Consider the following 22,064-nt stretch of genomic DNA (forward strand, 5'->3'; position numbering starts at 1 on the left):
GTGTCATCGGCCCTGAACAACAAAATAGAGCATAAACCATATATTTTGAGGATTTTTAAGGCACATAAAGACAAAAAGGCTTTTTATATAAAAGTCTATTTTATTATACAAAAAATAGTTAAAATCATACAACAAGAAAAAGGCTGGCAAACATTGTACATCAATCATGGATCACAGTGAACACGATTTAGGAACCAGAGTTCAAGCCATTGCAGGGCCCTACAATGGCTTGAACTCTGCTTCCTAAACTGTAAAATGTTTGACCGCCTTTTTCTTGTTGTATCTTTTTAACCATTTTTTGTATAATAAAATCGACTTTAAATATTTTTATATAAAAAACCTTTTTGTCTTTATGAACCTTAAAAATCCCCAAAAAAGAGGGTTTTTTCTTTATTTCGCTTAAAACTCCAAAACATTCAGAGACATGATTTCTGCAAGCATATATATATATATATATATATATATATATATATATATATATATATATGCTGTATATACACTGCTTGCAAAAATTTAAGGAAAACTTTGAAAACACATCAGATCTCAATGGGGAAAAATATCATGCTGGATATCTATACTGATATGGACTGGGTAATGTGTTAGGAATGTAAAGATGCCCCATTATTTCATGGAAATGAAAATGATCAACCTACAGAGGACTGAATTCAAAGACACCCTGATAATCAAAGTTAAAAAATGATGCAGCAGGCTAGTCCATTTTGCTGAAATTTAATTGCAGCAAATCAAAATGGTACTCAGTAGTTTGTATGGCCCCCATGTTCCTGTGTGCATGCCTGGCAATGTCGGGGCATGCTCCTAATGAGACAACGGATGGTGTCCTGGGCAGGGGCGGACTGACAACTCATGGGGCCCCAGGGCAATAGGGGATCATGGGGCCCCTGTATCCTTGCCCAAACTCAAAAAAGCCTATGAAAAAGGTACCAGGGGCATCGCATGGGGCCCCCTACTGACCCTGGGCCCTCGACAGTGCCCGAGTTTCCAAATGGTCAGTCCACCCCTGGTCCTGGGGTATTTCTTCCCAGATCTGGACTAGGGCATCACTGAGCTCCTGGACAGTCTGAAATGCAACCTGGCAGTTTCGGATGGACTGAATCATGATATCCCAGAGGTGTCCAATTGGACTTAGGTCAGTCGAGTGTGAGGGCCATTCAATGGTATTAATTCCTTCATCCTTCAGGAACTGCCTACATACTCTTGCCACATGAGGCCGGGCATTGTCGTGCACCAGGAGGAACCTAGGACACACTGCACCAGCGTAGGGTCTGAAAATGGGTCCGACAATGGGTTCAAGGATTTAATTCCAATAGCTAATGGCAGTCAGGATGCCATTATCTAGCCTGTAGAGGTCTGTGGATATGCCTCCCCAGACCATCACTGACCCACCACCAAAATGGTCATGGTGAACAATGTTACAAGCAGAATAATGTTCTCCATGGCTTTTCCAGACCCTTTCACATCTTTCACATGTGCTCAGAGTAAACCTGCTCTCATCTGTGAAAAGCACTGGGCACCAGTGGTGGACCTGCCAAATCGGTGTTCAATGGCAAATGCCAATTGAGCTCTATAGTGCCCGGCAGTGAGCCCAGGGCCCACTAGAGGACGTTGGACACTCAGGCCACCCTCATGAAGTCTGTTTCTGATTGTTTGGTCAGAGACATTCACACCAGTGGCCTGCTGGAGGTCATTTTGTAGGGCTCTGGCAGTGCTCATCCTGTTCCTCCTTGAACAAAGGAGCAGATACCGGTCATGCTGATGGGTTAAGGACCTTCTATGGCCCTCTCCAGCTCTCCTAGAGTAACTGCCTGTCTCCTGGATCTCCTCCATGCTCTTTAGACTGTGCTGGGAGACAGAGCAAACCTTCTAGCAATGGCAATAGTATTGTTATGCCATCCTGGAGGAGTTGTACTGCCTGTGCAACCTCTGTAAAACCATTCCTGTTTTGGGGGTTATCTCTATCCTCAATAAAATCTCTATCCTCAGTAAAACAACTTGCTCGAATAAATTAATGCAATCCCTATTTTTTTTGTAAAGCACAAAAGATTAGGTTGTGTCGAGTAAACTGATACCAAATATGTCAACCCTCAAAATTTCATGTATCTGCACAGTGGCAAAAAATACAGTACCCAAAATTGAATCAAGGAGGGTTGCCAATCACTAATTGTCCCTCTTCAAATGGTGACAATACAGTGCATGCATCCTGTATCAGCAGCCACTGATGTGGGAAAACAACAGCTCACCTGAGACTGCCCTCATGCCTTACTTGAACATATACTCATTGATGGCTCTCTGCTGCATTTTCAGCCCCTGCAGCATAGCCAAAGTCAAGCTATACTTGGTGGGTATGTTACAGATCAGGTGGTTTATGGCCAGATGGATTTCCCTTGAATTTCACACAGATGAACACTGGCTGGGTAGGACCACCTGAAGTGGCTGCAAACCTTTCTGGCCTGCCTCAAAAGATCTTTTATTCCTGGGTTCCTATCCAGGAACTGCTGCACCACCATATTGAGGATGTGTACCAGACAAGGCAGGTGTGACAATTTTCAATGCCTAAGGACAGAGAGCAGGTTGGTGCCATTGTTACACACCACCATTCCTGGTACAAGTTGTCCATTTCTGGGCTTTCCCCTGCAAAGATGAAAGAATATCTGCCCCAGTGTTTCTCCTTTCCCCTAGGAATGCCAGCTGGAGCACTGCATGGCATCCATTAGACTGAACTGTAGAATAGTCTTTTGAATGGGGACTGGTAGATCAGAAGACAACTCAGCAGAAGATAAGGAGGAGTAGAAGGAGTTGGAGGGTACAACTCTGGCAGCTATAAGGATGCAGGGCCACTGAAAAAATTCTGGTGGTTTGCCTTTTCCAGCAGAATCACCCAGTGGGTTGTTAATGATATGTAACGCCCCTGCCCATACTTACTGGTCCACATGTATGTAGTTTTATGAACCTTGCTGCTGACCACATGGTCTAGTGATGTGGAAACATTGACTTACATGTGATTGTAAAGAGCAGGGATGGCCTTATAGGCACCTGGGACCCTGCCACTGTGGTACAACACAGGCCTGCAATTTTCAAGGCTTACAGACAAGAGATAGTCAAACACATGACTTTGGGGTCTGGCCACTGCCAGAGAGGGGCATGTTCCAATGCATTTGTTAAAATATCATTTTATGGGGAGCAGTACATTTAATAATATTTAAAGCAAGACATTCAAAATATTAAAAAAAATGCTTTTGAAAGTGGAAGACAATCTCTACATATTCCCTTATAATCAAAAAATGGCAGCAGGACTCAAACTTCTAAATCCACTACTAGGATGCAAATCTGCATTTAATCCTGGCCTCCATGCTTACCCATGAAGATTCTGGCATGGAGAGCGTTTGCATTACTAATATTTTAGTTAATCTTGCTTAACTGTGTTGTAGGTTAGGATCAGATAGAAAACTTTTCCAGGATTTAGCAATAGCTAATTTAGTCACCATAGAGATAAATAGGTTTCTTAAAGACTTTACGGATTTCTGAAAGAGTTTACAAAGCAGAGCTTCCAGTTGGAAGTTAGGGTAGTAATGGAGAATATGAAGATACAAATTATGGTCCAGAATCTCCTAAGCTGTGAATGTAGCTAGCCACCAAATTTAATGCATAGAGACCATGTGAATATATTTACAAAAAACTGACCTCATAAGCCCATGTACACCAGCCTTCAGAGGGGAAGGACTAAATGTAAATGAAGATTTTTTTTTCTTGAATAGCTTGGTCCTAAACTCATAAAATAGTGCCACAGAAGCCATAACTTTGACCTATTTGTTAGTTGTTTTGAAACCAAAGAGACATTTGAATAAAACAGAAAGGTTTGGATTCTGTTAGGTGATATTCAGACCACTATGTTTAACCAATTTTTTTTTCGATAGGATTGTATATGCATTTAAAATATTTTATGCATTGTGTTAACTTGTAAAATCCTTACTTATTTAAAGGATAAATTCACCTTTGGGAACATGTTACATGTTCCACCCACCCAATGAAACCCCAACCCCCCATGACAGAAGTATATAGAAAAGTTCCCCATACTAGCTGTTAGTATTTAAAACCAGTGTGGCCATGCAGGGCTCTGCCCACACAGCCGCATCATTCATTCACATTGTTCTGTGAATGAATGAACTACAAGTCCCGACAGCCATAGCCATAGTTGTGGAGTACCTTGGTAGTTCATTGAAACTGTCAGTTTATCTGACAGATCTGCAGTAGACATGCATGGCACCAGCTGCTGATCTGCTGATCGCTGGTGCAATGCTTTACAGTCTCTTGCAGCCAGAAATTTTAAATGTACATTTTTTTTTACCTGCAAAAAATTGTGCATTTATTATTTTTGTGAAAAAGTTAAACTTATCATTTAAACATCCTAAAGCAGCCGGAAGGAACATTGGTAGAGTAAGGAGGGGCAGGAGCAGAAAGAAAAGAGGGACAGTGAAAAACTTGGTAAAAGTGTTGGGAGAGAATTAAAGTGTTACTAATCCCACAACAGTAAAATCAGTCTGTATATGCAGTAAAACATGTTTGTCATACTCACTGTGAAACCTAAGGGGTAATCATCCAAATTGTGTAAAAAGGCTGTTTGATCCTGTCTTCTCTGATCCGTTCCTTATTCTACTGTCCCCAATCTCTGCACATGCTCAGTTTAGTGTGCATGGCTAGAGAGTTTTTTTTCTTTGGGAGGGTGCATGTGATCAGCACAGGGCCAATCAGCACTGTCCAGACAGAGGGTCAGGGTTTATCCAGCTTCATAGGGTAGTCAGAGCAGAATGAAAACTCATACAAGCTTTAATCCGTACTCAGCCGGACAGTGATAAAAGTCACAAGACTGTTATACACTACTGATGAGAAAAGGTATAGAGCAGTTTATATTTACTAAAATAATTGCATTTCCAAAATCTGTGTACTGTGGGAGAAGAGATATAGTGAATGCAGGATACTGGGTTTAGTAACACTTTAAGCTGGTCATACCTGGATTGAAATTTAACTGGTTCAGCTGGGACCAACCAAATTTTGATCCATGTATGGGCTAGCTGGTTGCATAGACGTTAATCTATTGACCAACTTATGTACAACCACCCTGTCGGATTTTTACCAAACAAATCAGTGCCACCATCTGTAGAAGACAACACTGATCATCACATTCTGCTGATGGGGAAGGCTCCCTGCCAGTAGGACACAATAGCACTGCAAGAAGGATACCTCCATCCACATTGAATGAGTGGATGGGGGAATCAGCTTTTTTTTAACACGCTGGTTGAATGGAAAAATATGAATCATGTATGGTCTGCCTTTGTTTCATGTATAAAATTACTGTTTCTTACTATCAGCTCATGTTGCCCAAAGAAAAGATCAGCATGCTTTAAAAGCTTGCACTTCAATCTATTTATTAGCTAATAAATGGTATAAGTCTAAATCCAAATGTACAGCCCATTTTAAACAAATGAGTTTACTTAATTTCCGATTACAGGGTAAAATTGTTGCCTACATTTTGTAGTCTCTCTGAAATATTTGCATGTGGGTGTTGTATTTACCTTTATTCTGCCCTTATCATGTACAGATTCATATCAACATGAAGAAAATATGAAAGTCTGTATCATCAGCTTCAATATTTTTAAAGTTTGTCAACTTTAATCTTTTGTTGGAGATTTAAACTGAAGAATCTACATAAGACATGCTCTCCAACCAGTGTGTAAGGTCTTATAGTAATCTATCCTCCATAACATAGTGCACTCAGGTAATTCTAAAGTTTGTTTGAAGAACTGAAGGGTAATATAAAATAATAGAGATTAACACAGAAATTAAGAATTCAAGACAGAGTGAGATTTAAAAGTCATTATTGTTTGGTTAGATTGTTGAATTAATTGAAAAAAAAATCTTATATGGAAATGTCAGGAAGCCTGAATGCCAATCGGAGTCATTAGGCAAATTAAGAGGTTGTACTTGTGACTATAAAAGTACCAGAGTGAGAAAGTGTGCAAGTCAGGAGGGATTATTCAGTATTGCTACATTCCCCTGCTAATCTTTAGTCAGCAGTAGATGAAGAAATGGGAGAAAAACATGCCGTACTTAACCAAGGGGAAGAGAATGAAATGGTGAGCAAACAGTTCATTCTTTGTATATATAAAAAAATAACTGAACGTAGAAGCTTTTCATAAACATAACTGACGTTGAAAGATAATTTTCTTTTCTGGCACACTTAGCATATCCTTAAACCCATAACTGATATACATTTATAATCAGCTTTCCAAAGCATACAAGAGCTACCTACTATCACAATAATATACCTGTTATGTAATGTATGAAGGTTGCAAATGTTCTGAAATACTAGATGTGATTACCGTGTTCCTCACATTGTATGTTGTTAAGCTTGTTGATTATGTTCACCAAGTACTTTGTTATTAGTTTTTTAACCCTTTCACGCGAGTGTGCATTTATTTTAAGACAAACCTACAACCTGTCTGTAGACTGGCCAAGTGACCCGAACTCTTATATTATAACCAGATCAAAAGTTTTTAATTTTCCTACATAAAACAAGGAACCCACCAAATGCTAACATTATGTCTTGAATGTTTTTCTGCAGCAGTAGTAGTGCGATTGCAGATTGGTGGAAGAGAGTACATTCACATGGATATTCTGCTGATTACATGTCTGAAAAATAATAATAGACAGTATTGATTGATCCCATTAAAATTGGGCTATGACAGGAATACCTGATTAATTAAAACCAAATATATGATGTGGTTAGATAACTGTATTAACTGCTTATTGCTCCTCTAAAGTGTCTTGTTAGTAGTTGTGAAAAATTAAAAATGACTGGTTCTTATTTTTTTTTTGTACCAATTGTCATCTTCACCATATGGCTAGTTTAAAAATATTTATTAAAATACTTTGAAAACATTCAAGTTATCCTGAAGATAAAAAGGAATATTCAGATACTAGTTCTACAAATGTATGCATACATTTAAAATGAAAGTGGCCTAGACTTAAAATTTTATTAAAAACATCATATTATGCAATTATTAAAATATGTGTAGAAAAATGTTTACTATAATCAGAAAACAATAGCTACTGTAGTATTTTATTCCTAGTTAAAAAAAAACAACAACAAAAAAATCCCTGAATTGTAAGTTTACTTTTATATGGCCGTGTGCATTCCTTTTTTCACAGATAAGTGGAAACTGAAAACGAGAAGTTTAATTTAAGCTCCACAGATCCAAAATAATATGTAAAATGCCTTTTAGGCCAGAGTCCAGATTAAGAAGAAAAGAGTAAGGGTAGAATGTTGTCATCTTAAAACGTAACCAATTTTGATCTTTCTATGGAGGGAAAAGGTAAAACAGAAGTATCCAAAACAATAGCATGTATACAAGTGCACTAGGAAATGCAGACTGAACATGTCAAGTTAAGCTAAGTATAAAGTCCAATGAAGGCACCAAATACCCAGTGTTAGACTTCCAAAACACTAAGATGTCTATTTATAAAAAATCTGCTATGTGAATGTCTCATCAAAAGTGCAAAATTAAGGAATAATACCCATAATGTTTGAGTGTATTCTCAGCTGCCTTTTGCTGGACAAATGTACTGTTTCCCTAATATATAAACCTTAAGAGAAAATAGCCATAAGAACATTTGACCTTAGAGTTAGAATATTCATCAACACAAAAAAGCCTAACATTATAGGTTAAGAACTTTCAATCAACAGGAGAAAAAAATTTGAGGGAGGCCTTTGGATTGTGTGCACAGCCTATTGAGATTCCCGTGTGAACAGTCGAATGAATGAGTGTTTGACCAATTAAACCTCCAGCTGCTCTATGAAGTAAGGCATTTAGTAGCATCATTTTTACCACTGTTAATTGTGAAAGCTCCCTGTCTGAGGCGTCTGCTGATAGGGAGCCAGCACTGGTCGGTGTCCTAAGAAGCAGTGACTTATCACTGTCCGGCACATTCAGCAGTCAGGCAGGACCTCCTGGCTGTCATGTGAATGTAAACTAAGGAATAGTTTAAAAAAAAACCTTTTTGGTCCCCCCAAAATCATATCAGGTCCTTTGGGTCTGGTATGGATTTTTAAGAGGGGCCCTATAAAAATAAACAAAAAAATAAAGCCCCCCCGCCAGTGGGATCCCAATGATGTCAACAACCAAATATGGTCATTTCCACTTAATCCTGTGAGGACCAGCAGATGTCATTCAAAAGGAATGAAGTGGTGAGTTCAGTTGCGTTGGTAGATGCTTGGGCATCAGAAGTGATGTGGATCTTACATTGCGGTACTTTTTATATTAAAGGACTGTGTGTGTTTATTTGAAATTTCCACCACATTCATGTGGGAGTGTATTATCTGGGATCCCCTTATTCTTAAAGTGGGCCTCCAGATTCAATTAACACCTACCTGAACACCTCCACAATCAGCATGGTGACAATATGTTTTGGTACCCCCCATTTTAAGGACATGTGGTATATGATTGGTGGGGGGGGCAGGGGGGTAGACTTGTTTCCTCCTTTTCTTGCCAGCTAGGTTGAATGCTGGAATACGGGTCTGGAATGGATTTGGGGGGATCTATCTTTTTTCTTTCTCATTTTTGCATGGGGTTCCATCTTAAAATCCATACCAGAATGTAGGATCTGGTATGGAATTTTGGGGGGAAGCATGCTGTTTTTTGTGGGGTCCCCCATGAAAGTCATACTAGACCTGGAGGGCCAAGTATGAATTTTAGGAAGTACCCCAACACTGTTTTTTAAATACTATCCCCTTGTATATATTCACCTGTCATTTGGGAATCCCTTGGACATCTAGCGATTAATCACTAGTTTTTAGGATGCTAGCAGGTGCTGGCTCCCTACCAGCCAGGATCCCTGAGCAGGAAGCTGTCATGCTTGGCAATGGTAGTAGTATTGCTTTTAAATGTTTCACTTCACACTGAAACTGGAAGTTCAGGAATCTCCATAGACTGTGTACACAGTGCAGAGGTCTCACTCATAATATTTCCCCTTCTGGTGGAATGTTCTTAAACTATAGTGCTACTTTCTGTATTGACGGATGTTTTTTTAAGTATATGTGAACCCCCACCTTGTAAAACAACCTATTCAGTTTAAAATAAAAGTGAAATACAAAACATTTATGTATGCACATAAAAATTTATAAATACCATTTTCTCTTTTTATATAAGTGATCATCTTCCCTCTGGTCTTAGCTGCATGAGGAACTTAGAGAGCTAGTGGAGGAGAAACAGCAGTACACTGAGCTTCCCACTGAATAGTTGTGCAGGGGTATTGTGAGCACAAGTCTAATTATTGGAGTAGAGCGGGCTGAGTCTCAACACAGCTAGAAAAATGACCATGCTGTGCTCTTATGCCTAGTGTGGTCAGTGTTCAATAGGAAAGAATAGGGTCTGGAGAGGAACGTCAGATATTTTACACAAAGGAAGCAATACAAAGAGAAGTGGATACTTTTTCATACAAGTACATGGTACAGCAGGCACTTATCAGGAATATGAAATGTTGGGTCTACATAATTTTTAGCTGTTATGGTTGAATGTTCTTATTACTATTTTCTCTTAGGATAGAAAGATAAGAATGGCAACAAATAGAAACTGACATTACACACGTATTACAAACATTAGAGGTAATATTTATTACTTTTCAAGAATGATGAGATTATTTGTGCATCACATTTTTTTATAAAAAGCTCCCCAAGTTTTGGTTCATACACAAAACAGTCAACACATTTTGGGGACTCACAGATATTCTCCTCCCCATTCTGGATGCAAAAGTAACAAAAACACTTGTGGACAGCACCAATGTCAATCCGGGTAGAGAGTAGTTTTAGATGTGCTAGCAGATTAAGACTGCATTCACATTGGTGTACTGGTCAGTACACCCAAGCAAAAGGCCATATTTATCTGCCTGGGAGGCTTTAGATGGGCTTGACTAGCAAATTAAAGCAAAACTAAAGGTGACACTATTTTCATTTTGGATAGGATAAGGTTAGGTTATAACCCGTAGTATAAAAAAGGAAAGTGCACAAAACTGCAATAATGAAGCAAAGTGAGCAGCAAACACATCTCTCAAATATATACTAATTAAATAAAACGTGTTGTGCTGTAAATACATATATCAATTTGTGCAGTTAAAAAATAATATATAAAAACGCCCACTGATACATAACATATTAACAAAATGTAACACATAAAGTAACAAAAAATTATGTGAAAAATTGTATATAAAGGTAAGTCCCCTTTAAATAAATGTAAACTGATAGTGAAGAAAAAAGTCCCCTTAAGATTCAATATGGACTCCTGAAGTAATTTCCAAACTGTGCAATATCACCAGTGCCACCAGTCACCAGGAAGAGTGAATAATATGGAAGCTTACCAAATGTGCTTTAAAATTCCATGCAGTCCATATCATGTAAAGAGAGCACACACATTCTCCACAAAGTGTAAATATTGTAAAAACACCATTTATTAAATATAGAGCCACACTTACAAACACAAAATCAAATGCACATATCTCAAAATTCACTCAAGCCAGTAATAGGACCACACTTCCAGTATATTCCGTGGGCTGGGCCATAGCCAAAACATGATTTGAGGGGAAACATTTTCAAAATGAGGGAAACTGGGTGTCACCAGGACTAGTGTCCCCATTGGAAGATTTCCCCTCTACTACATTTATGGGGACAAGTCTGCGTTTGGGATTTTCTTTCACTTTCACAAAAGAGGGTAAACAAGACAAACAAAGAGGGTGAATCTCCCTAATCGGGGCACAGACAGTAGTAGAAAACCTGACAGGTGTTAAAATCCCTAAAAGAAAGGTTTGCCTTCAGTTATACTTTAAAGCTGACCATTGTAAGCTCCCCTGTCAGTGTTAAATGGCTTGTCTCAACCCTTTACCAGCCACTTTTGCTGGGCAGCTTGGTCTGTTATATGACCATATTCATCAGTACCCAATGGATCGTCAATAAAATCTTTACTGAAGTACAATCACATCACAGAAGACTTATTTGTCAGGTATGTGACGCCTGATGAAGGGGTCCTGTACGACTCCAAAATGTTGCACTATGTCCTCTGTACTGTGATAGTTCCTCAATAAAGATTTTGGATGCTATTTGACAATCCATGGTGTACTGGAGAATATGTGCATATAATCTTTGCTGTCTCCAGTTCCAGCTTCAGCACCCATTATTCCTAAGCTTTATTCAGGAAAGTGTGCAATGGGAATATTGACAAAGCTATATTCCCATAGCTTGGTCTGTTAAACACTTTGGTGCTCTCTTTAGACTTTACAAATGTGAATCTTCAAATCTGGGCCCTTTTTTGAGGGACACCCGTGTCAGGGATGCGGGTGTTACCAGAAGTGTGTGGACTGACACAGGGAAACGCAGGCTTCAGATATGGTATAAATAAGACAATTTATTAAGACTAACAATACAAATATAAACGCAGTACACCAAACCCCAAGCTAACACAAATACATACAAAAGGTGGAACAAACCCAAACCTAAACTGATATAAATACACAGGTACATACACATATAGAGCACAACGTAGTCAGGCAGGCCGGGTCGATAACTATCGGGCAGGTAGGTACAGGAGAAGCAGGCGGAGAGTAGTCAGGTCACGAGCCGGGTACAGCAACTAACGGACAGGTAGGTACAGGGGGTCAGGCAGAGAATGGTCAGGGTCACAAGCCAGGGATCAAACAGGAGAAGTCAGCAGAGGTCAGGATCAGGCAGGGTCGGCAACAAGTCAGGCAGAAACAGGAACAGGAATGCAGGTTACAAGATACAGGGGCTTATGGAAAAACACACACCAAGGCACAGACTACAGGTCTGGCCATCCCTTAAATACACCACCTGCAATCAGCCCCAGGTGATGGCTAATTGCCGAAGTGAACCTCTGGTTGTTGAGAACACCCACTGGCCAGCCCTGGTACTGCAGCCCACAAGGCAGGTGAGTCCCACCACTATTGGCAAGTCCGTTCCTGACAACCCAATTTTTGTTGAAAGCTGTCTTACCAGAGCCATTGTAGTTTATCAAAAGCTAACTGATCTTCTGATTTGAATCCAGTGCCTAATTTCTACTTGCTCCAAGTTAAGTTAAAGTAATACATGTATTCTGGGGCATTTCGATTACATTGATGTATACATCATAAATAGTTGCCACCACAAACTGAAAACCACCTGTAAACCATATGTCTTGTGCTTCCCAGACTGACAGCTGCCATTGTGACCAATCTCACAGATTAGCCAAACCTGCCCAGATACTTCCCCCACCCAGAGTAACAACCATTATATAACATAATATTCGACTGAGGTGGTAGGGTGGGGGGGGGATATAGCCATGGCTAATCACCATTGTATTATATATGAGGTTCTTAGATAAAGTATGATAGCATATAACGTGGTTGTAAACCGTTATGTGGCTAGCTGTGGCTAGATGATACACAGAGAACAGAGATGAAATGTATTTTCCTACATATGTTGTACCTACTTATCTGCAGCCCCCTCATCTCTACAGCCTCCTAAAAAAAACACATATTTTATACAGCATTTCCAAGCTCCAGAAAATAGGGGATAAGGATCTGATGTTATACACTTCAAGAACATAGAGCAGGGCACTGAGTATAATCTGAGACCAGAGTGGATGGAATATACACACTTCAATCTAAACAGTCTCATAGGCAATTAATCACATGCTGTGTCTTGGAGGGGAGACAGGGTTGTCTGGTGCTGGCATAGACTGTCTGCAATGCAGATAGCAGAGAAATGAGAGCAGACAGAAATCACAGTAGGTGCTTTGGATCAAATCAAGTAAACCTATATGCTTTAACAAGGATAAAAGGACTCAGTGAGCGCTCACAATATAAACTCATAAAAGCAGCTGTGTACAGTAAAGGAAACCATAAACCTTTCAAGGAACATATATGTAAAATAAGTGCAGCGCTAAGTATAATCCAGACAAATATATGGTAACAGGGTTCATAAATGGGTTATTAGTCCACAAAACAAGAGCTCAAAAGGTGATATACTATTCCCACGGTCGTAGTTTAAGTAAGACTCGGTGAGGGGCAGGGTATGTATAAAATGCGCACTCACCGGAAGCGCAAAGAAAATGTGCAATATATCAACAAAATGGAGGTCTGCCAGGGGGTCCCTTTCAGGATATGAATAGAGCCAGCCCAGGATGGATGGACATCGTCTTGATAAATGCTCTCAAACCGGAGGTCCACTTTAAGGACAAGGGTGCAGCCTCTTCAGTACAGTGGAATAGTCACCAGGGGGAGCTCAGCTAGTGATCAAATGAGGCCGCCGGATCTCCGTGACCCGGCGGCGGGACGTCAAAGCTTGCAGGCTTCGTACACTAGTATGTCTTCAGAAGGGGTGTGCCAATTTTACATATATAAACCTATATGCTTTGTTTATTATTAATTTCAAAGGTTTACAGCCACTTTAAGGTCTGTTGGTGTTATGTCATGAAAAGTAAGGGTTTGGTGTAAAATATTGTAACATCTAGTTGCATAATACACAGGTGTGGGGTTATGAAGTGATAATACACAGATTTTTAACAATGTACTGTATTTCTAAAGCCAAGACCTCTTTCAAGTTTTCAACAGAGATTGAAACTTCTGTAAGTTTTTTTTTTTGCTTTGTCCCTGTTAGGGAGATTTACTCTCTACAGTCAACTCTTTCAGTGGGGACACCTGTTCTGATTACAACTTTCTAAGCAGGAATCTGCCCTTATATGGAGATTTTTCTCTCAATTTCTGTTCTGTCTACAGGGAAATGTACTCTCCTTAAGGAGACAAAAAAGACTGACAGAGACTTTAGTCATTCTCTACTTTTAAACATAAACAAAAATTTTTTAAACATACTTTAATTAACTTTTTATCTCAATTTGCAGGAACTGTTTGGTTACAAAACTGAAAGATGGCGTAGTATCCTGTGTCTAATTGGTTACATCTTTTCACTGGGGTTCCTGAAGCTTCTCTTCTATTGGAAGCCTGAGCTGGATGTATGGTGCCATTGTGTCCCATGTAGTTTAGCAAAAGCTGATGTTGTTTTGCTCAAAAGAGCTGTAAGTATATTTATGTACATTTAAGTACATTGGTCTTTGCCTGTGTGTATCGGGGATATGGCATAATCATACTGGCAAGCAGACATCATTTGCTAGTAATATAGGATGGCAATTGTGTAAAGTACAGTGACCACATGTCCCCAGGTTCAAGAGATGATCCCCACTCTCTGCAGTCTGTCCCTGATAAAAATGTCCCCTATTTTGTTCCTGGGACACATTGAAGTCCCCCAGAGCTGCAAGTACCTCCTAAGCTGCCTGAATTCCAGCCTACCAGTTTGATCTCTGCAAAGCTCTGGATAATGGATCTTCTCTGCTTCAGTTCCTCCAGTTAGTGACCTCTCCTGTAGCCATTCCCCTAGTCCGGTGATGGTGAACCTTTCAGAGACTGAGTGCCCACACTGCAACCCAAAACAAACTTACTTATCTAAAAGTGCCAACACTGCAATTAAACCTGAATACTGAGGTTTTAGTTTAGCAAATACTACTCATACATTAACATATTTTGTCTTAAAAGAAAACCCAATAACAGAGCTTTTTTCCACAATGTTCCACAATGACCACCAGCACAAGGGGCAAAGTTCCACTGACCACCAGCACAGAGGGGCAAAGTTCCACTGACCACCAGCACAGAGGGGCAATGTTCCACTAGCCACCAGTATAGAGGGGCAAAGTTCCACTGACCACCAGCACAAGGGGGCAAAGTTCCACTGACCACCAGCACATGGGGCAAGGTTCCACTGACCACCAGCACACAGGGGCAAAGCTCTACTGACCACCAGCACAAGGTGGCAAAGTTCCACTGACCACCAGCACAGAGGGGCAATGTTCCTCTGATCACCAGCACAGAGCGGCAATGTACCACTGACCACCAGCACAAAATGGCAATGTTCCACTGACCACCAGCTTTTGGCCTGCTCTGAAAAAGGCATCTGAGTGCATTTACTACCTTGTGGACCTGTGGGGGCTTCTGCTAAAATCACAGTCCAGTGATCCCAGTCCAAGTAAATATAAATATAATTTTCTTGGCAGCGCACTCACCGGAAAAGCCGTGGCTACTGAGTCACGGCTTGTGACTTCATTGTCTGGCGCCGCTACTCCTATCCGAGCATGCACATTGGCCCCTATGTGTGCCCTTATCCAGTGCTCGGCTGCTGGGGTGATGCTGGGGCAACTTAGCTAGTAAACCTGAGAATGTATCCAGTTTTTTTGCCAGCTGACCATAAAGACTGGAATCATCTATATAGTCTAAGAAACCGGAAGCTACGAGCATTTCATCACTTCAGTTTCGCCGGATAAAAACAATGCCATTTTTATATTGGGAAAGCATCTGATCACACTGATCTTGATGAGATCAGATGATGTAAGAGCAGAGGAGATATCTACAGTCTAAAAGACCCCAGATTTCTCAGAAAAGAATACCTGTCACTGCCTATTGCTTTCACGGGGGATATTTTCATTCCCTGTGATAAAAATAAAAGTGATAAAAAAGGTGAAAGGGACAGTGTAAAAATAATTTAAAAAAAAAGCACCCTCGCCCCCGTGCCATGTGTGCAACTGCATGCGCAAGGGTTAGCCCTGTGTCGATATGTAAACAGGAGTTGCACCATGCATGTTAACTATTGCCCCAAATGTCAAATTGAGGGCAGTAATTCTAGCACTAGACCTCCTGTGTAGATAAAAAATGGTAGCCTGTAAAGGCTTTTAAAGCGATGCCTATGGATATTAAAAATGTATGCAGTTTGTCGCTGTCGCAGGGGGCATGCGCAGTTTTAAAGCATGTTATGTTTGGTATCTATTTACTGGACATACCATCATCTTTTATATTTTACTAAGCAATTTTTGTGCATTAAAAGTAAAAAAAGTGTATTTTTTCCTAATAATTTGCGTTTGAAAAATCGCTGCGTGAGTACGATGTGACATAAAAAATTACAGCACCCACCATTTTATTCATTAGGGTGTCTGTTTTAAAAAAAATATGTAATGTTTGGGGTTTCCAAGTAATTTCCTAGCAAAAAATAGGCATGTTGAGTCAATACATAGAAGAATTTAATTTTTTACCACAAGTTTTTCGAAAATTACAAACAAAATTTTTTTTTTACAGAAAGTTGTCATTTAAATGATATATTGCTTACACATGCCATGGGTATATGTGGAATTACTCCCCAAAATACATTATATTACTGAGTATGGGGATACCACATGTGAGAGACTTTTTGGTAGTCGAACCATATACAGGTCCCCAAAATAAAAAAATAAAAAACCCAGAGGTGATCAAATACCACCAATAGAAAGCTCTATTCGTGTGAAAAAAAGAACATACATTTCAATTGGGTACAGCATTGCATGACTGCGTAATTACCAGTTGAAATAGCACAGCGCTGAATAGCAAAAAATGGCCTGGTCAGGAAGGGGGGGGGGGGGGGGTAAATCCTCTGGAGGGCAAGTGGTTAAATGTTTATTTGTATACACATGGTAAAAACACAGGTATAAAATCAAACAGCTTAAATAACAAATAACTTTAAAATAACTAATATATAATTGACCCAAATCAATTGTAGTATCTCTTTAAAACACATGTGAAGATAACTTCCCACATACTGAGACACATCTGTATGATGTTCCACCCCTTTACTGCAGTTTGTGCCAGAGTTGCAAAGTCATAGAATTTTTGGGTAAGATCCAGCTTTAAACTGGCTTGTTTTCCTGACAAAGGAACATCTGAGGACATCAATGGGGTGTCCCTCTGGCATGATGAGTTGTCCTAATCCACAATCAATATAGTGTTTGTTGACCGTGCAGGTTGATAATTAGACAGCACACAAGGTAGCATACTTTTAATGTACTGTATGTCGTTTGAAAAAGCCTCATATATAACATATGCAGTGAGGGAAAATTGAATGCGTTGCACATAATAACCAATCAATTCCAAACACAGACTGGGAAAGTAAACATATTAGACTGTCAGAGCCAGCTTCTTTACCTGTGCATCTTTCTTACAGTTGTTATGCAATCTCACAATGTATTTGCCATTTCCTATTATCAAAATCTTGTTTACTACACCTAATAACAAACAATAGAAGCTTTTACCAATTAGCATAGCATATTTTACAGCATAACAAATTATTAAAGTTACCCATACACAAGCAAAAGTTTACACAGTATGTGAAAATTTCTTTAAAAAAAAAGAAATACAAATACAATTTAATCATGTATGTAAGATTTGAACAAACTGTATAGGATCATTGGTCAGTATACTAAGCTGGGAAAATGTAGGTGATTCCTACTGTGCAGAGATGATTGCATTATATCTAAACCCTACATTATGACATTATATCTTATTAACATACTATAGATTTATATGTTTAATATGCTAAAGTGTATCATTGTATTATTGTATTGTAAAGCACTTGATATCTCAGGGTTACAACACTTGCTCAGTTTACTCTATCTATTGAGGAGCAACATTCTTATGCTAGACTGATCTCGTGATTTAGACTCCAACTCCCCCCACCCCCCATCCCCTCAACATGTCCATTACATAGATGGGAGTGTTTTGTAGTACACAGAAGATAGTTGGGAAGGTTGATAACATTGATGGTAAGTCTGACCTCCTAAACTTTTGGATTATTGACAAATATAATCTGGGTCCTAGAAAAGGAGACCAAGATAAATGTCTTTTGAAACTTGAAAGCAAAATGGATTTTCCGTTTAGGTTCAAGATCACCTTATGGTTTAAATGAAGGCTTTACCATCCTTCCTTTGTGTGTGATTGGGGACTCTGTGCTTTTTGTTTGATTTTGCCAAATAAATGCTATATAATGGCATGAAGTGTAATTTTGGTCCTTAATTAGTGACGCATTAATATTGTTTGAGCGCACCAGCAGTGTGTATTGTGTTGTGGATATTGTGTTGTGGATTGATGTGCTGCTGTAGTGTTATTTTTTGTCCACAAGATGGCATCTGTTGAGGTACTGAGCATATGGGGGGGGGGCAATATCTCTATATATAGAAGTGAAGCAAAGGATAGGTGCCATTTTGCCACCATGTGGAACTAAGCACAACCAGCCACTATGTGACCTATTTTAATTCTTTGTACTCCTGATGAAGCTCTGTTTTTTGGAGTGAAACATGTAGAGGTTCTTTTTTTCTTTTCTTTGGGTTTTTCTTTGGGAGCACTTTTTGAATGCACATGGTATTTATTCATCTCCCCCCTTTTTGGAGTGGTCTGCACAGCACTTTATAGTGTATCATTTGCATTCCTCAAGATAGTGAAGTATTTTTGAATGGATATGGTGATATATGGGGCTTGTCCATTAGAGGCTGACATTAAGACCCATGGATGAGTGTACCCGTATTACATATCTATAGCAAGATAGATTATACTAGCCAATTAGTTCTGTCCATGGGGTAACTTTATCTCCTTAATAGAGATTATATATTCCATCTGATAGGCTTATGATCAAACTATAGTGTCTTCTGTATGCCATAACTTCATCTAAAACGGTATGGTATATGATCTGGTCTAGTGTTATTAACCATTTGAATGTAAGGTAAATAATTGTAATGGTATCCAGTTATACTGTTGTGCGTAGTACATTCCACTCCAATAGGCATTCATTACAGCTTAGCATACATTTTATATGTATATGTGAATAAAGGTTATATTTTCTATTCATCAATTGGCCAGATGGTGTGTAGGGACATGCACCCTCGTCCGGCATAGATTTGTTGTTTGCCAAAGATGATGATTTACAATTAGGGTTTAGCTCAAAGGTTGATAACATCGTTTAAGGTTTCAGTTAAATGCACAGGAAACTAGAAATAGATAGAAGCTAATCTGCTTAAGTTTGGTTCAGGAACAGTTTTGCAAATCTAATTTAAAGTCTACAGGCAGAATCAGCTTATTATTCAATTTGGCTATTTTCTGGGGTAGTAAGCAAGCTATTGCCAAACAAAGGGCATAAGAAGCTGGGCATTGCCATGGGGAACATGTGCCAATGCTAAAATTAAGAAAACAAAAATAAAAAATACACAATTCTGCCTACATAGAACTGTCAGAAAACCTAACAGCTTTAATACACACGCCGGCAAACTGTTGCTGTGGTCCAACCCTTTTATAGAAAGGAGATAGACAGAGCTATACATTCTTCCAAATTATTGGCTTCTGTGACTCATCTGACCAGTGGCAAAGGCTATACAGTACATTATGTGTGCTCTTTATTTCTGGCAGAAAACCTGCAAACTTTTTGGTAAAAACCTCACAATTCACAAACTCCCAGGGACTTACCCAAACTTCGTCCTTACAAGTATACTGGAATATTGGCAAGATTAACAGGCATTTTATCTACCTGCAGAAAATTATATTTAACCTGAATAGAAAACTAATGCAACCACTACATCCAAGGACTGGTAAACTGTACTATATTACATTCTTGTAATTCTATAAAATTTTAAATATACTTTAAACAGTGATAAGCTGACTGCACATATATCTCTCCAGAGTGTCTGTATGATATACAGTATACTATACAGTGGATGTGCATTCTAGGTGAAAAAAAAATAACTGCTCAAGGGTCTCCATTAGATGACACATGATAGGGACTTTATATACTGTATATATCACATGTTAAATGAAATTAAACTATACATTATAATCAGGTCAATAATCATTAAATATAGGAATAGTTTGTGGGGGTTTTATGTTTAAAGCAGTATTAAACCCAAAAGCAAACATTTATTAGATTGCAGCTTAACAATTCTTAGATGTGATGGATGCATTAGTTTCATTTTTTAAGTCCCCCCCCCAATTCTATTTTCATCCGATAATCCAGCCAGCAAGCCTGTTGCTTTTCAGAAGCACAAGCTTTTTGGCGGGGCTTACTATGCCCTTGCACTAGTGGTGCCTTTGCTCAAGGGGGTGCTCACCAAGGCAGGAACTTTGGTCATGTGTGCAGTCTAACATTAAGACTCAGAGGTGAGCTTCCACAGCATATAATAATAAATCAGAGTTGTGTGTTAGGTGGTGTTCCATTGCTCTATACACCATGACTTCTATTTGTTGTATTAAGAGTGGAGGGTTGAGCCAGCCCACCTCCACCAGCCAGCGTACCTCTGTTACCACACTCTCAATAACTGAATGAGAACCCATCAGACACATAGCATAGATCTCATGCATGCAGGGGTGGACTGACCATTTGGAAACTCGGGCACTGCCCGAGGGCCCGGGGTCAGTAGGGGGCCCCATGAGATGCCCCTGGTAGCTTGTTCATAGGCTTTTTTGAGTTTGGGCAAGGACACAGGGGGCCCCATGATCCCCTATTGCCCGGGGGCCCCATGAGTTGTCAGTCCGCCCCTGCATGCATGTCATGTGTTAACTCCTTTTCTCCCTTAGCATGTGGCTAGATTGAGGGTCTTCATAATACTGGTCTGCTCTGGGAAAGTGACTGCTAGGGAGGAAGCCAAAACAGCCACCCCCTTGTTACTGGAGGACACCTCACCTCTCCCAGATATCACTCCTTGACTTGTTGCCATGTGTCACGCATATGTACTTGGTTATACTTAGTAACTACCTTGTTCTCTTCTCCTTAAGTTCTGACTTGACACTGTAGTGTACTATACTTCATACCCCTCTATTGCATTCAAGGCCCAGGTTCTTTTTGGATATGCCAGCCCCATTACACACCCCTTCAAATAACTGCAGACCAAGGACAAGGGAATTTTTGACAGTCTTTACAGATCAACTCTAGTGCAACCATGATAAAAGTGCAAGCGGTTCATTTTCCTCCTAACCCTGACTAACTGGAAAATGGCCCATGCATACCTCTCAGGCATTAGTCCATAGAGAGCCGCACCCAGGGATCTCCGGAATAGAAGTTAGGAGAGACTGTTTCTCCTTGTTCTGTGATGTAACAAGAACAGCAGCACACCAGAGCACACAGAGGAAATCTTGTACATAAGCCTTCCTCCAATATATACAAGTGGGGTGGCTGAAGCCCCCAAAAGCTACAGCACCAGGAGCAAACATAACCCTTTCCCAACCCAGCCCGGGCCAGTACCTAACTTTTTAAGCAGTTCCCAACTTGCTTATAAGCTCCCCAGCAGAATGTATCAGTTTACATGGATAAGACAATCCATTTACCACTGGCAGGGGTGATTCAAATGATCCTCCTTTATTTATTCATGTAAAATCCTTATACCAAGAGGAAAAAAATTGCTGTAACTGATTGTAAAGTGTGAGCTGGAGTTTGGCTTCCATTTGTTATTGTATTCAAATATGCTAATACATTCAACCCTCATCTCCCCACCCCACCCAACAATGAAAAAAACAATGCTGTTGTCTGCTGTGTTTTCTGTTCTCATTCCTCTAGAGATATGTCTTGCTAATATAGGAGGTGTTTTACTGGCCAGATCACCAAGGGAAAACAAGGGTGAAAAAAACTAAGAAATGAAAACTAATGCAGCCACCACATCTAATGATTAATAAATTGCAATATAATAAATTTTTGGTTTAATACTGCTTTATTATGGGTCTAGGGCAAACAGTAAAAAAGATTTAAAAGAATATAAAGGCCAAGTTACTTTTTAAATATATACTGTCATTCTTTCTCTACAGGATGATCTTAAACAGTACATAAAAAAGCGGGTGATTGTGATCCAACCTAATACTATGGGAGAAAAACCAGGTCATCAGCTCATTCAAGATGAAAATTCAGTTCTCAGTAGATCTATAATGAAGCCAGAAGGAAAGGTACTTGTACACTTTTGAAAGACAAGTCAGCCTAAAATTTCCATTTAGATATGTAGATGATTGTTGCCTCAGAAATCTGTGATGAGACCTGTCAGGTTCCTAATCTATTCTTAAAACATTTGTGTCATCAGTATCATACAGTATATCAGTTTAGGATGGATTGATTCAAAATATGTATGGTAATTAAA

At 39.5% G+C, this 22,064-nt stretch overlaps 1 protein-coding gene across 1 annotated transcript in view; it reads left to right on the top strand.

Annotated features, from left to right (window-relative positions):
* The first annotated feature begins 6,044 nt into the window (after positions 1 to 6,044).
* Positions 6,045 to 22,064, top strand: part of LOC149445019 (putative cation-transporting ATPase 13A4) — an 89,800-nt gene continuing 73,780 nt past the window's right edge. The window contains exons 1-3 of the mRNA XM_089654312.1: positions 6,045 to 6,149; positions 13,956 to 14,129; positions 21,742 to 21,876. Of these exons, the coding sequence (XP_089510438.1) occupies positions 6,102 to 6,149; positions 13,956 to 14,129; positions 21,742 to 21,876 (357 nt within the window). The 5' untranslated portion in view covers positions 6,045 to 6,101. The remainder of the gene's footprint in view (positions 6,150 to 13,955; positions 14,130 to 21,741; positions 21,877 to 22,064) is intronic.

The sequence above is a fragment of the Staurois parvus genome, unplaced genomic scaffold (assembly GCF_062004578.1).
Source record: "Staurois parvus isolate SC_StPar_1 unplaced genomic scaffold, SC_StPar_1.0 ptg000750l, whole genome shotgun sequence".
NCBI lineage: Eukaryota > Metazoa > Chordata > Amphibia > Anura > Ranidae > Staurois > Staurois parvus.